Genomic DNA, 15,466 nt, shown 5'->3' with positions numbered 1-15,466 from the left:
TTCCCCTTTGGTGCTCCAGCCCCGGAGCACCCACGGAGTCGGCACCTATGGTTCCATGCAGCTCTCACTGATTTTCAGCAATTAGTGGGGGAACTTCATTGCTGAAGCAGGTTGTGCAGAAACACTGTCCCACAACAGGTGATTTCAACTGTAGTGATCACTTATAACAAAACAAAAGACTCCTAAGGAAGTCTTAATTAGTTCCATCTTGGAACAGTTGGGATGGGCAGGTTAAAACATCCCTAGGACTCTTGGGCAGAGCCTACACCTCTTGGCAGAGATTCCTGACCCCACCCCCTCTTTCTTTCACAGGAGTCTGGCATCCCTGCTTAGTGTGTTCAGTTCAATTGAGAATGAACCCCTCAATTAGGACAGGTTAAGTACAGTTCTGCTGCCCTTTACTCATACAATAAGGATAACATTTCATTACTCCTGCAGTCAAATTTAATTTTTTTGTATTAAACCAAATGTTAAAATGATCTAATACACAAGTTAAGGAAAGAGTGTCTATGCATCTAGGTATAATGCTTAAAATATCCCAAAGTACAAAGTTTGGTTTAAAAAGTCATAAAATACATATAGGACATAATCTGCAATATCCCAAATTAAAGTTAACAGATTCAACAATATAATTTAAATATTAGCATCAAAATATTCAGGTACATCACTCATAAAAAATTATACTAAAAGTATCAGAGGGGTAGCCATGTTAGTCTATATCCACAAAAACAATGAGGAGTCCGGTGGCACCTTAAAGACTAACAGATTTATTTGGGCATAAGCTTTTGTGGGTAAAAAACCCACTTCTTCAGATTCATGAAGAATATTCATGATATTCATGATATTTGCTCTAACAAATATCATGGAGGGAAAATTACAGAAACAGGCATAAATATATATTGGCACAAGAAGAGAAGGGAGTTACTTTACAAGTGGAGAACCAATGTTGAAGGCCAATTCAGTCAGGGTGGATGTGGTCCACTCCCAATAACTGATGAGGAGGTGTCAATACCAAGAGAAGGAAAATTGCTTTTGTAGTGAGCCAGGCACTCCCAGTCCCTATTAAAGCCCAAATTGATGGTGTTAAAATTATTTAGGAACAGTATCCCTGATGAGGCCAAGGCACACCTGGTGGCTGAGCTTTGTGACTTTGTCCTCACCCACAACCATTTCAGATTTGGGGACAATTTATACCTTCAAGTCAGCGGCACTGCTATGGGTACCTTCATGGCCCCACAGTATGCCAACATTTTTATGGCTGATTTAGAACAACGCTTTCTCGGCTCTCGTCCCCTAGCGCCCCTCCTCTACTTACACTACATTGATGACATCTTCATCATATGGACCCATGGGAAGGAGGCCACTGAAGAATTCCACCTGGATTTCAACAATTTCCACCCCACTATCAACCTCAGCCTGGACCAGTCCACACAAGAGATCCACTTACTGGACACTTCAGTGCAAATAAGTGATGGTCACATAAACACCACCCTATACTGGAAACCTACTGACTGCTAGACTTATCTACATGCCTCCAGCGTCCATCCAGGACACATCACACAATCCATTGTCTACAGCCAAGCACTAAAATACATCTGCATTTGCTCTAATCCATCAGACAGAGACAAACACCTACAAGATCTCTATCAAGCATTCTTAAAGCTACAATACCCACCTGAGGAAGTGAGGAAACAGATTGACAGAGCGAGACTGGTACCCAGAAATCACCTACTACGGGATAGGCCCAACAAGGAAAATAACAGAACACCAGTGGCCATCATGTACAGTCCCCAGCTAAAACCTCTCCAGTGCATCATCAAAGATCTACAACCTATCCTGGAAAATGATCCCCCACTTTCACAGGCCTTGGGAGGCAGGCCAATCCTCGCTTACAGACAGCCCCCCAACCTGAAGCAAATACTCACCAGCAACTACACACCATACCACAGAAACAGTAACCCAGGAACCAATCCCTGTAACAAACCCTGTTGCCTTCTCTGTCCCCATATCTACTCTAGCAGCACCATCATAGGACCCAGCCACATCATCAGGGGCTCATTCACCTGCACGGCTACTAATGTGATATATGCCATCATGTGCCAGCAATGCCTCTCAGCCATGTACATTGGCCATGCCGGACAGTTTCTACATAAAAGGATAAATGGACACAAATCAGACATCAGGAATGGTAACATACAAAATCCAGTAGGAGAACATTTCAATCTCCCTGGACATTCAATAACAGATTTAAAAGTAGACATTCTTCAACAAAAAAAACTTCAAAAACAGTCTTCAAAGAGAGCTACAATTCATTTGCAAAGTTAACACCATCAATTTGGGCTTGAATAGGGACTGGGAGTGGCTGGCTCACTACAAAAGCAATTTTCCCTCTCTTGGTATTGACACCTCCTCATCAGTTATTGGGAGTGGAGCACATCCACCCTTTGGCAACACAGTTGGCAACACAGTGGATCACTTTGGCAACACAGTTCTGTCTGTCGGATACCTAGGCAGAGTGAGTGTGTTCATGTAAATACAGTCTGGACATGAAGCCTTTTCGCCTCCCCAGCTAGCTGTCAGGGAAGAGCTCATTCAGACTTTGCTTACACATTAACTTTATTGCCTTCTGCTTAAAGATAAGAAGTTGCTGAGGGTGTGTGCTCTTTGTTTTACTTAACCCAAAGCAATAGTGACAGGAATGGAAAAACTCCACAACCTGCAAAACCAGCTGGAGAAAAAACATGGTGCAACAACTTGAAGGAGGTGGACAGGAGGAGGAGACTGCAAGAAGAATGAAAAATGGGTTGTCTCTGTATCAAATGAGCACTAGCAATAGTAGTTGTAGTAATGCAAGGGGGGCTGGTGTACCTTGGGGAAAGGCAGCAGGAAACATTGAATGATTTCTGCAGAATTCCAGGCTCCTACCTGTGGTCAATGTGACAACTTAATGGCTTGCACAAGCTGGGATGCTGCCACCGAAATAGCAGCAGTAGCGTTTATTCCCTATTACACCAGATGGTGCTGTTGCGCTCAGCCCTCCTCCTGTTGCCTCTCCCAGGGGAGCAGACTCGCAGCAGGTGGTACTGGCACTCACCGTGCAGCAGTCAGCTTGGAGGAGGATTAGCTGTTGAGCTGTCTTTTTTTCAGTCACTAGGGATATAACCTGTTTCCTAAAAGAAAGAAAAACATCTTTTTCTGGAGCGATGTTTCTCCTTTGGAAAGAAATTTTGATGGAAACCTTATTGGGTAGGTGTCTCTGACTCTGGGCAGGAGTTCAGATGTTTAATTCATTGCTAACAGTTTCTTATGCTCTTGTTTAATTCATTTTACTTTTGAAGCTTGTGATTAGCTCTCAGACATGGGTATCTTGTCAGAAGGACATTGCTGCAGCAAACTGCTCTGGAGATTGAGGGATTAATGCTTCCAGCTCACACCTGCCAGGTCTCACTCATTGAGGCTAGAGAGAGAGTTCCTCATTTTGAGACTAATGTTAAGGGCAGTGTTTAAAGTCTTTCCTCTTGAAAATGGAATAGTTTCTGTGGGTGTTTTGATAAGATATTTAAAATCATCTGCCTTATTCAAATTGTCCTGACTTCAGAGTGATTTCAGACAAAGAACTAGAAACAATACCCCCTACAATGAGGAAATAACTGGTGGCTTTTTAAATACTGCTCACGAAATATACTAGGAGAGGAAAAAAATCTTTTTACCGGATGGTGGTTTGAATGAGTTGCTTCTTCTGACGTTCCCTAATTTCATAGGGTCAGTACCAAGATGAATGTGAGTCACTTGACTAGGTTTCTTTATTGGCTGTCCTGGATTTTTTCTATTGTCTGAAAGCCAATTGAGGTTAAGTTTTATGTTTTGAAAAAACAACAACCCTATAGTGTACGGAATTAACAGAAATAAAATTGTGTAAGGCTTCTGATTGTGTCTCATGTTACTCTCTACTGTGGTGTTCACCTCAGAGGTGGCTATATTTCAGTGATCGTCTCTAAGGTTGACAGAGTACATTAACGGCTTTAGATGAAAGATACAATGCATCATTTGAAAGCTTTCAGAATAGGTCTAAGTAGGCCATCAGTCTATGACTATGTGTGCAGAATATTCATGGCAGCACTGTGTGGGGGAAAGTGCCCAAACTGGTGTGCAAATACGTGCCTTTCCTCTACCACCTCATCGCAGGGAGCAGCTAGTTTTCTGTTTTAGTAGTTAGCAACTTGCAGAGAACATATGAGAGAGAGCGTGCAAAAGAAAAATGTTGATCTAGTTGATGGGGGGAGAGGGAATATTGTGTTCCTGGTGTTATTATACAATGATTATGGTCTATTTCTTCCTTGGCTGCTCAAAAATAAAAATGGAATGAATGGGATTCTGTCAAGTTCAAATTTGGCTTCAAATTTAGAAAAAGCAAACAAAACCCTCAGCTTTTAAGAAACTTAAAATCCACAGATAATGTTTATTGAAGGTACTTTAAAATAAAATAATCCAATGGAAATAATAATAATAACAATAAAAAGACTCCTGCAGAGTTTGTGACCAGAATCATACTGGTGTGTGAGAACTTGGAAGTGACACTGACTATAAAAATAGTAAAACAAAGAACCTCCCCCTCAAAACAGCATTTCCAAAGTGTGAAAAATGTAAAAAGAAAACAGCATGCCTAAGGGAAAAGTAGATTTAATTTTAGTTTTAATGGGTAGGTAAACATGTTTTTACTAATAACTTTGGTTACGATATCGCTTTTTTAAAAAAGGGGTTATGCTGCTTCATCTTAAGCCTGGTGAAAATGAAGGGAATTGAACTTGCACCATAGAATAGAATTATTACACTGATAATTTTGGAATTTATACACCTAATATCATAATTCTTGGAAAATATTTTTAGATCATCCTATGGCGTTCGACTGTTTCCTATCAATCTGAATCTTTTTCATCTTTTAGGCACAGTCAGGGACTTTTCACATGCTTCCAGTAAAGGATGTGCATAAGTGTTTGTAAGACTGGGGCCTTACATTTTGTGGGCAGCTGCAATGTCAGTGCCACACTCTCACAGAATTTTTTTACCTGTTTAGTATGGTTGGGGTAAACCAAACCATTAGACTCATGCACTGGACCCTGATCCTGCTTTCTGATCTGCTGGTACAGATCCCTGCATCTGTGCAGAGCTTCTGAACAGATTCTGTTTGCAAGATCGAGGCCTCGGTCTATGGTATGATTCTTCTTCATCTGTCTGCATTGATTGTCTGGTAGAAAAATTGTCAGTTTGAAGGTAAAATAGGGTGGCCAACTGCCCATCAATGTGTCTTCTGATCTGATGAACTGTTAATTGTTTCTTCTCTAGCCTTCTAGCTTTTATGGCAAATATAGTTATTTAACATGAAATAAGAAAATATTTCTCTCCAGAAAAGCCCTTGTTATCTAGTTAAAGTTCAACTTTCTGAACTCTAAGCAGTACTTTTCAGGTAATCTCAAATTAACCATGATATGGGAAATATATAATGTAATTTTTTCTTTATTTTAGGCTACATTTCCTGGTCACTCTACCATGCTCTTCCACCCATGATATATTACTTTCCACTACAAATATTGGCACTTACTGGTTTGGAAGCTTTTGCTGTAGCTTTCTTTTCTCCAGTATTATTAATAATTAGTCCTTTATGGAAACTGGCGAACAACAAGTACATCCTAGCTCTGCTAAGGCTGACTATGGTTGGTAAGTATAATTTGTGGTTTGCTTAACCTTTCATCAATATAAAGTATTTCTAATACACCCATCACCATAGTATCTAGGTGCAAGATTAAACATTCCAAACTGTCTTAAATTTTAAGTGACCCTGAAAACACATTAACGTGGACCGTCCTCTCTGCCCACCCCCCTTCTTCTCTTAAGCTTTTCAGTAAAATATGAGAACTATCTCAGGCATTCATGGCATTGGTTTTTAGAACAGTACTGCATAGCTAAAGGCAAAGCCAATTATAATTGTTTGTAAATAGAGCCTCTTATTTTATCACAAACCCTACTTTGTAGGAAAAATGCTTTTTAAACTCTATTACAAAAAAGAATTGGCATGCCAGATGGGATCAGTGGTCTATCTACACCAGTACCATGTCTCTGACAGCAGACAGGGACCAGATGTTTTAAAGGAAGGTGAAAGAAATCCAATGACGGACAATTACGAAATAATCTGCTCAAGGGGAAAGCTTCTTCCTAACCATCAGTTAGCAGCTGCCTTATGCCCTGAAGCATGAGGGTTTATTTCCCCTCTTTATTATTATTATTTATTATTTTTATTTATTTAACTGTGGATGTTCTCATTCTTTATATAAATGTTTAATCCTTTTCTGACTGCTAAAGTCTTGGTTTCAGTGCTATTTTGTGGCAAACAATTTCTGCAGGTTTATTAGATAAAACTGGGTAAAAAGTATTTCACTGATCATTTTTAAATGTTGTTTTTCAGTGTAATTGATTGTCCCCTCCTTCTTGTTTTAGGAGAGAGGGTAAACAGGACATTGTGTTCACTTTCTCCATACCATTAATTGTTTTGCATATCTCCTCTGTGAAGGGGTATATAGACCCCACACTGATGAGGAAGGTGCCAGAGCAGCCCTGTGTGCGAGACTAGCCTTGCCCCAGTTGATCGTATATGGCAGATGTAGGGAAGAGGCTTTTAAAAAGGAAGAAACTGCAGTCAGCTGAGGGAAGAGATCACCCTGAGCAGGAAACTGCTGGAGCAACTCCTGAAGCCACAGGGGAAACTCACATCCAGGAGATCTCCACCCCAGCCCTATGGGGAGTGCAGTGAACTCCCAGGGTAAACCTGACAGAGTGCGCCCAATTCAGCAGCCTATCCAGAAGGACTGCTCAATGAACCATTGTGCGGACAGCCCCTGAAGTAAGACACTGTTGTCCTTGTTTTCCCCCTAGAGGAGCTCTGGGAAGAAGTTATTCTCGAGTGTGCCGGGACATTTAGTGTTCCTTTTGATCCCACACCAGAGAAGACTTAAGAAGGCCTGCAAAGGGCAGGGTCCCCTTTGCAAGAAGTAAGGAACTGGGGCCTGTGTATAAGCCTTAGGGTTGCCAGGCGTCCGGCTTTCGACCAGAACGCCCAGTTAAAAGGCCGGTCAGCGGTGCAGCGGGGCTAAGGCAGGCTCCCTGGCTCTGCACGGCTCCCAGAAGTGGCCAGCATGTCCCTGTGGCCCCTAGGCGTAGGGGCAGACAGGGAGGCTCTGTGCACTGCCCCCGCCCTGAGCACCGGTTTCGCCTCACTTCAGTCCCCAGCAAAATCATGGAGCAGGTCCTCAAGGAATCCATTTTGAAGCACTTGGAGGAGAGGAAGGTGATCAGGAACAGTCAACATGGATTCACCAAGGACAAGTCATGCCTGACCAACCTGATTGCCTTCTGTGATGAGATAACTGTCTCTGTGGATATGGGGAAAGCGGTGGATGTGATATATCTTGACTTTTGCAAAGCTTTTGATACGGTCTCCCACAGTATTCTTGCCAGCAAGTTAAAGAAGTATGGATTGGATGAATGGACTATATGGTGGATAGAAATCTGGGCTCAACGGGTATTGATCAACGGCTCAATGTCTAGTTGGCAGCCGGTATCAAGCGGAGTAACCCAGTGGTTGGTCCTGGGGCCGGTTTTGTTCAACATCTTTATTAATGATCTGGATGATGGGATGTATTGCACCCTCAGCAAGTTCGCAGATGACACTAAGATGTGGGGAGAGGTAGATATGCTGGAGGGTAGGGATAGGGTCCAGAGTGACCTAGACAAATTGGAGGATTGGGCCAAAAGAAATCTGATGAGGTTCAACAAGGACAAGTGCAGAGTCCTGCACTTAGGAAGGAAGAATCCCATGCACCGCTACAGGCTGGGGACCGACTGGCTAAGCAGCGGTTCTGCAGAAAAGGACCTGGGGATTACAGTGGACGAGAAGCTGTATATGAGTCAGCAGTGTGCCCTTGTTGCCAGGAAGGCCAACGGCATATTGGGCTGTATTAGTAGGAGCATTTCCAGCAGATCGAGGGAAGTGATTATTCCCCTCTATTTGGCACTGGTGAGGCCACACTTGGAGTATTGCGTCCAGTTTTGGTCCCCCCACTACAGAAGGAATGTGGACAAATTGGAGAGAGTCCAGTGGAGGGCAACGAAAATGATTAGGGGGCTGGGGCACATGACTTACGAGGAGAGGCTGAGGGAACTGGGGTTATTTAGTCCACAGAAGACAAGAGTGAGGGGGGATTTGATAGCAGCCTTCAACTACCTGAAGGGGGGTTCCAAAGAGGATGGAGCTAGGCTGTTCTCAGTGGTGGCAGATGACAGAATAAGAAGCAATGGTCTCAAGTTGCAGTGGGGGAGGTCTAGGTTAGATATTAGGAAAAACTTTTTCACTAGGAGGGTGGTGAAGCACTGGAATGAGTTACCTAGGGAAGTGGTGGAATCTCCATCCCTTAGAGGTTTTTAAGGCCCGGCTTGACAAAGCCCTGGCTGGGATGATTTAGTTGGTGTTGGTCCTGCGTTGAGCAGGGGATTAGACTAGATGACCTCCTGAGGTCTTTTCCAACCCTAATAGTCTATGATTCTATAAAACAAATATACCTATTTTCTATCAACGTGCATTTCTGCTGGTGATTTAAAAGTGTATTGTTCACATGTGTATGTGCAGTTGAATAAATGCATAGGAAATCATTATTATTTGATCTCTTTTGAAAATACAGCCCTTTAAAATCTGTGCGTGTGTTTGTTTGCAGGAAGTGTAGCTTCATACCAAGCTCCAAATGCTACGCTCCGAATACTGATCTTGGCTCCAGGTGTTTGTTCCTCTCTCGTGGTTCAAACAGTAACATGGTGGTCAGGAAACAGTTTACAAAGGTATTGTCCATATTTATAAAAATTACATGACTGTAAATGGCTTCTCTTTATTCACAAATTCATGAACTAAATATCAGTTGTGCAATAACTAAGGCCTGATAGTCACTATAACACTTGTTACAAAATGCACCAGGTACTCGAGAATGGATTCTGTATTTACAGGTACAACAGGATCTGGGGATTCATACTAGGGAAGATTCTTCTACTGGTGCTCCGAATCTGGTATACTTCACTAAACCCAATCTGGAGCTGTCAGACTGCCAACACCATCATACTGATGTTGGGTTTCATAGCAGCTGTTGAGCGAATTTATGCAGGTAAACCAAAAACCAAAAAAACTTCTGACAATATCCAAGGCTTAATGCCGCACATAGGCAAACATTAATGTCTTTTGTAAAATCAGCTACTGTGCCTTGATGCATCAATACATTTGTATACTTTATAGGGTTCTTTTACCTGTTTATCAGCTGGCAGAATTAATCCCTCAATAAAGAGCGTTGTTGTTTTTTTTCATTTAAATGGGCTGTAGTACATGGATGCTGCTAGCGATGCCCATTGCTAATATTAATAATGCAGCAATACACATATTGTGTGCCCCCTGAAGTGTGCCTGTTTGATTGGTTAGAGCTGTGCCTAAATGGAGCGGCAGTGGATTGTCTCAGACAGTGCTAAGCTTCAAACCAAAGATTGAACTACTGTTTGATAGGGTACTAGTCTGGGAGTGAGGAGACCTAGGTTCTCTTCCCAGCTTTACCATTGATTTGCTGTATGACTCAGGCATGTCACTTAGCTAGCCTCTGTTTTCCCATCTGTAAATTGGAGATAATGCTTATATTTGAAAGGTACTTTGATATCTGTGGAGGAAAAGTACTATATAAGCACTAAGTAGTATTGTACTCTATTAGATGTGGTCTTTCCAAATCAGTGCTGGGGCATGTTGGCAAGGCAGCGTGGGGAGGCTAGTGCTGTCACTGCTTATGCTGTGTCTGTTTAGTGGCTTATTCCCAGGGATGGCTGACAGCTATGGGAAGTGAGTCTGGCACGTTTCATAACAACTAAATCTACTTAAAAAAACTTTAAAAAGAAAAAAGTTGTTAATATGTGCCATGTTATCCACATAAACTACCTCCCTATAGTAGATAGCTTCACTTCCCAAAGCTTCCTATGCATGGCAGATTTGCCACACATTGTTGGCCTCTTCTCTGTGCTTCCTATTTGGTGTCCGGCCACTTGCCTTTTGACCAGCCACATATCATGTTGTGAACAGATTTTTGTGCCTAAGTTGGTAAACTTCCAGGACTGTTTTGTGATCCCAACTGTTTCTTCTTAATAAACCCTGCTAAAAAGATTTAACTTGTTTGCACACATGTAAAGTGTGTGTTCATGTCATTATTCTAGGCACAGATAGTGTGAAGCAAGAAGCAAACAAGACTGGTGATGCAGCAAAAGAAACCATTCCTAGATCGAACTGGCTTTTGTCAGGAGCGGCTTTTGGCAGTCTGATGTTCCTCACATTATGGATTTTTGGAGAGGTCTCACTCGTTTCTAGGTGGGCTGTGAGTGGACATCCACACCGTGGACCAGATCCTAATCCATATGGGTGAGAAGCGTTTGGTTTTTTTCATTCTTTGTAAAGTAGTAACTAAAGTGCCAATCCTGCAATGACATTCATGTGGGTGCAGGGTTATTCCCACACAGAGCTCATTTCAGGATTGCAGCCTATATGTATTAACTGGAGGCGGTAATCAGAGAAGGAACAAAGTCCTTCTTCATTATTCTTGTTCTCAGATATGAAGTGCTTAGATGTGACCCTTACTGGTCTGGTTTGAACCCCAAAGCATGTCACTAACACAATTAGGCTCTGATCCTTGACTGGGTCATCTGGGTTCTACTGAAATATAATTTGGGAGGAGATTTGGTATTTCAGCTATACATCTGATTTATGACACTAAAATATTTTAAAATTAAGATACATCATTCAATGACTTATTAATGCAAAAGATTTTGCTATAAGGTACAGTAAATTAACCCAGTTCTGCTCTTTTTGATTTAAATGGGAACAGGATCAGGCACAATATAAGTAAACTCAAGAAGCAAATTTATAAGCTAACATGAAATTGGATCACTTTAGAAATACAGATGCAATAAAGTTTGCTCATCAGAGTTCCAAAATCTAGAAGAAAACTGGATTAGTTATCTTGTTAGTTAATTAGTCAACTCAGTGTAGTAGTGGTTTTAGTGTCTCTGATAGTTTGTGGCTTAGTGTGCAAAAGGGCCACACTATATGGTCCATTTGTAGAAACTATGAAAATATTTCTGTTCAGCCTGGATTTCTCCCCTTCCCCCTCTCTTCTTTTCTTTTTTGTACCTGATCTTGCAGCGATGTGTTAATGATGCTGCTGAACCTCCTTCACATGTATTTCTGTGATTAAAAACCCCTGTGATACTCTAAACTGAACACGTTTGGTTTCACTGCAGGATGAAATGGAAAGCGAGCTGTGTACAGGTAAAGATATGTGTGCTCAAATAAAGGTTCTCTAATAGCAAAAGAGTCATAAAATATTATTGGTAACTTTTTTTTGCACAAATGTTGTCTGTTTAATCTGAAAGTCTCTCTTTCAGTGTCATGTATTACAAGATTATAGTGATGTGTACTTTTTTCTTTTTTTTTTTTTTTAACAGAGGTGCAGTTCTGTTGGGAATGGCCCATGGAGTGATGCTTTCCTTTTTGTCTTTGTCTTCATTCACCAGTTTTGGCTTGTGTCTTACAGGTATGAGCAAATCTGGTGTGGACATGCTGCATTACTTTATTTCCAATACTTCACCTAATCCCTCCCTTTTTGTTTGTGCCCTCATGCCTAAAAAAGCATTTTATTTTTCTTCATTTCATGAGTAGATGCTAAAGAAAATAGTTTTATTAACAAGTGGCATCGGTTATCTATGTGCTGCCTATCTGGTCCCGCCTTTCCTCTGTACCAAATGTATCACTTTTATTGTACCTGTACTTTGTAGGCCAGTGGATAAGAATCATGAGCCAGAGCTCCACCCTAGTGTAAATTACTCCTTCTGTAATTTACACCAGCTGGGGATCTGGACCCCTTGAGTGCAGTCTGTTTGTTCACCTTTCACAATATGTGTGCTCTATGGGGCTGAGCCAGCAAACACTTATACAGGGTGTAGTCTTACTGCAAAGTCAGTGGGGCTATAGCTGGGAGTGAATGTTGAAGGTGTCCCCTCACAGGTTACCAACCACTGGGCAGTACAGTAAATGCAAACACTTACTGTTTAATCAGAAATTCACTTTGGGGCAAATCCAGCTCCTGCCTCTGTGGCTGCAGAGATTGTGTCTCTGATTGTGCCAGCATACAATGAATCACTGGATGCTGGGAAGGCACCAATGGCAAATGGATGCTTGGGAGGGGCTGTTGGATCTAGACCAGGGGTGGGCAAACTATGGCCTGGGGACTGCATCCAGCCCTCCAGACATTTTAATCCGTCCCTTGAACTCCCGCCGGGGAGCGGGGTCCGGGGCTTGCCCCACTCCGGGCAGCTCCCGGAAGCAGCAGCGTGTCCCCCCTCTGGCTCCTATACGTAGGGGCAGCCAGGGGGCTCCGCACGCTTCCCCCGCCCCAAGCACTGCCCCCACAGCTCCCATTGGCTGGGAACCATGGCCAATGGGAACTGCAGGGGCGGCGTCTGTGGAGAGGGCAGCGTGCAGAGCCACTTGGCCGTGCAGGAGCTGGAGCGGGGACATGCTGCTGCTTCTGGGAGCTGCTTGAGGTAAGTGCCGCCTAGAGCCTGCACCCCTGACCCCCTCCTGTGCCCCAACCCCTTGCCCCAGCCCTGATCCCCCTCCCGCCCTCCGAACCCCTCGGTCCCAGCCCGGAGCACCCTCACGCACCCTGAACTCCTCATTTCTGGCCCCACCTCAGAGCCTGCACCCCAACCCCCAATTTCATGAGCATTCATGGCCCACCATACAATTTCCCCACCCAGATGTGGCCCTCGGGCCAAAAAGTTTGCCCATCCCTGATCTAGACTCATGCAATCCAGTGGCTAGCATCTCCTGCAGAGGGGCGACAAATGGCATTCCAGAACCTGTGGGAGACTCTGGAAAGGCTGCACTAGTCTTTGGCTGCCTGCTCACTCAGGACAGGCATATGAAGCCCATTCAGCCTTTCTGGAGGCCTTGAGAATTTCACCCATAATGAATGTAAAATGGTGTCGAAAAATGACCCCTACTTCACTGATCTCTGTATAACTCTCCCTAGATGTATTTGGAGAGAAGACAAGACCGTGTTGCCAACCCCGAATGTTCAAAACTAATGTCTCCCCCACCCTATAAGGAGATTTTAAGAAATAATAAAAAGAATCCAAGGTTTAATTTGCCTTCTGTTTTTTAAGCTGCATGGTGCTGTAGGATCACATTTTCAAGCTGTTTTGCACAAACACAGGGGCTAGAAACTTACTTTTATATTTAACGGAAACTGAGATTCTTCCTTAATCACTTATCTCCAGGAGCTGGGACTTTTAAGTAAAATACCAAATGTCATGAGTGTCACAATAAAATCTTGAGATGGCAATGCTGCAAACAGAAGTTGTCCTAATAAATTCTATTGTGTTGATGACATTGGTATGGTAAAACAAACGCATTCTGGCTCTATTGCTAATATCATTTTATTTGTGTTGTACCTCCATAACTTGTTCTAATCAAACATTGATTGGCTCTTGAATTATATCATGCATTTGCACTTCTAAAAATGTTAGTAATCCAGATTATCATAGAAAAAAGTTACAAACTTTTACTAATATTCATTATCACAAAACAATAGTTGTTTGGGTAGAAAAATATTCACCACCACAAAAATATTTTTAAAATGATATTTTACTTTTATAAACATATTCCATGTTATCAATTTTGTGTTTCAGGCCAAATCCCACTGCAATCAGTGGGAGTGTGGTAAGGTAAGTACACTGCAGTCTGTGAAAGGTAAACAGGTTCCTGGCTGTCGCATGGCAACTCAAGTGGTGTATAAAAGCAAGGGGAAGCCCAGTGGAGGGAGAGATAAGAGGAAGGGTGCATCCTCTCCCCACCTAATACATCCTGCACTGCCCTTATGTTATCACAAGGAGTTTTTCTGCAAGAGAAACTATATGGCTTTAGCTCTTGATATTTTCTAGATCCTCTTACCCAGCTAAGTGAACAGTCTTTAAGAAAATGAACTCAAGAGTGTCTTTCATTGACTGACTGTAAGGAAAAGCCATCCCTAATAATACTATATGGAGTGCCCATTCTCACTCCAACCACACTTATATTTTCCATTAAGTACTGTACAGTATATTTCTGGCTGCTACACATTTTTGTCTAAGCCTTTTAGAAAACTGAATTTTTCAAAGCAAGTGTGAACATGAGGAGGAAAATAAAGTGTAACTGATCATGACTCACTGACAGTCTTTTGTGTCCCTTCACAGGCATGGCATCTGCAGCTGGTCTCCTTTACTTAAAGACCTGGGGTGCAGCTATAGCAGGCAACATTCTTGCTGTCTTTACCATGTGTATGTGGCCTCGACTGACTGGACGTTTTGTTAGCTGTCTGCATCCTGGAAAAGCCATGAGTACAGCCATGTTTGTCTATGTCCTAGAGTTATTCTTCTGTGTGTGGTGCACAGCTTATAAATTTGTACCAGGAGGAATTTATGCTAGAGAGAGCTCCCACCTTCTTTTAGGTATGTCTGTGATCCTGAATTAAGACAACTAAGAAAATATACTTTTTTTTAGCCTCAAGCAGTCATTTAAAGCAATAAATGGTCCTCCTCCATGCACATCTCCCATTGACTTGAATGTGGTGGGAGTTATCCATGTGGGAAGACAGCCAGATAAGAAATATAATTAAAAATTACAAATCGACTAGCTTCTGTTTTGTTTAAAATTAGTTTAAAATATGGGCAGAAAATAAAATATTCAACTTGGGGAAAATGTAAAATGGAATAGAAATATTCATTGGGAAAGAGAGATCTAGAAATATTGTAAAAGAGACCTAGAGGTGATAGCTGCCAGTAAATATGACTTGAGTTTGCATGGCAGCAAAAAAGGCCAGTACAATGTAGGCCTGGGTTCATAGGAATGTGATCTCATAAAGCAGAGAGGTAAGTCTGTCTTAATGGCTCTTGTGAAGATTACGTCAGACCAACCTCATCTTTCCTGTAACTCCTCACCAACTCAGATCTCAGAGTAGCAGCCGTGTTAGTCTGTATCCGCAAAAAGAACAGGAGTACTTGTGGCACCTTAGAGACTAACACATTTATTTGAGCATAAGCTTTCGTGGGCTACAGCCCACTTCATCGGATGCATGTAGTGGAAAATACAGTAGGAAGATATATATATACGCAGAGAACATGAAACCATACACACTATAAGGAGAGTGATCAGTTAAGGTGAACTATTATCAGCAGGAGAGAAAAAGAGCTGTTTGTAGGGGTAATGAAAATGGCCCATTTCCAGCAATTGACAAGGAGATGTGAGGAACTGTGTGTGTGTGGGGGGGGAAATAAGCATGGGGAAATAGTTTTACTTTGCCATTTT

The 15,466-nt window shown here is 42.3% G+C and overlaps 1 protein-coding gene across 1 annotated transcript in view; it reads left to right on the top strand.

Moving 5' to 3' along the window:
- The first annotated feature begins 3,203 nt into the window (after window positions 1-3,203).
- CWH43 (cell wall biogenesis 43 C-terminal homolog) overlaps window positions 3,204-15,466 on the top strand; it is a 57,156-nt gene continuing 44,893 nt past the window's right edge. Inside the window, exons 1-7 of the mRNA XM_065405727.1 lie at window positions 3,204-3,246; window positions 5,524-5,715; window positions 8,763-8,883; window positions 9,046-9,200; window positions 10,282-10,483; window positions 11,566-11,654; window positions 14,356-14,610. Of these exons, the coding sequence (XP_065261799.1) occupies window positions 3,204-3,246; window positions 5,524-5,715; window positions 8,763-8,883; window positions 9,046-9,200; window positions 10,282-10,483; window positions 11,566-11,654; window positions 14,356-14,610 (1,057 nt within the window). The remainder of the gene's footprint in view (window positions 3,247-5,523; window positions 5,716-8,762; window positions 8,884-9,045; window positions 9,201-10,281; window positions 10,484-11,565; window positions 11,655-14,355; window positions 14,611-15,466) is intronic.

Source organism: Emys orbicularis, chromosome 5 (genome assembly GCF_028017835.1).
Source record: "Emys orbicularis isolate rEmyOrb1 chromosome 5, rEmyOrb1.hap1, whole genome shotgun sequence".
Lineage (NCBI taxonomy): Eukaryota > Metazoa > Chordata > Testudines > Emydidae > Emys > Emys orbicularis.
Note: the sequence above shows the minus strand (reverse complement) of the source record. Positions and strands in the feature narration are given on the sequence as shown.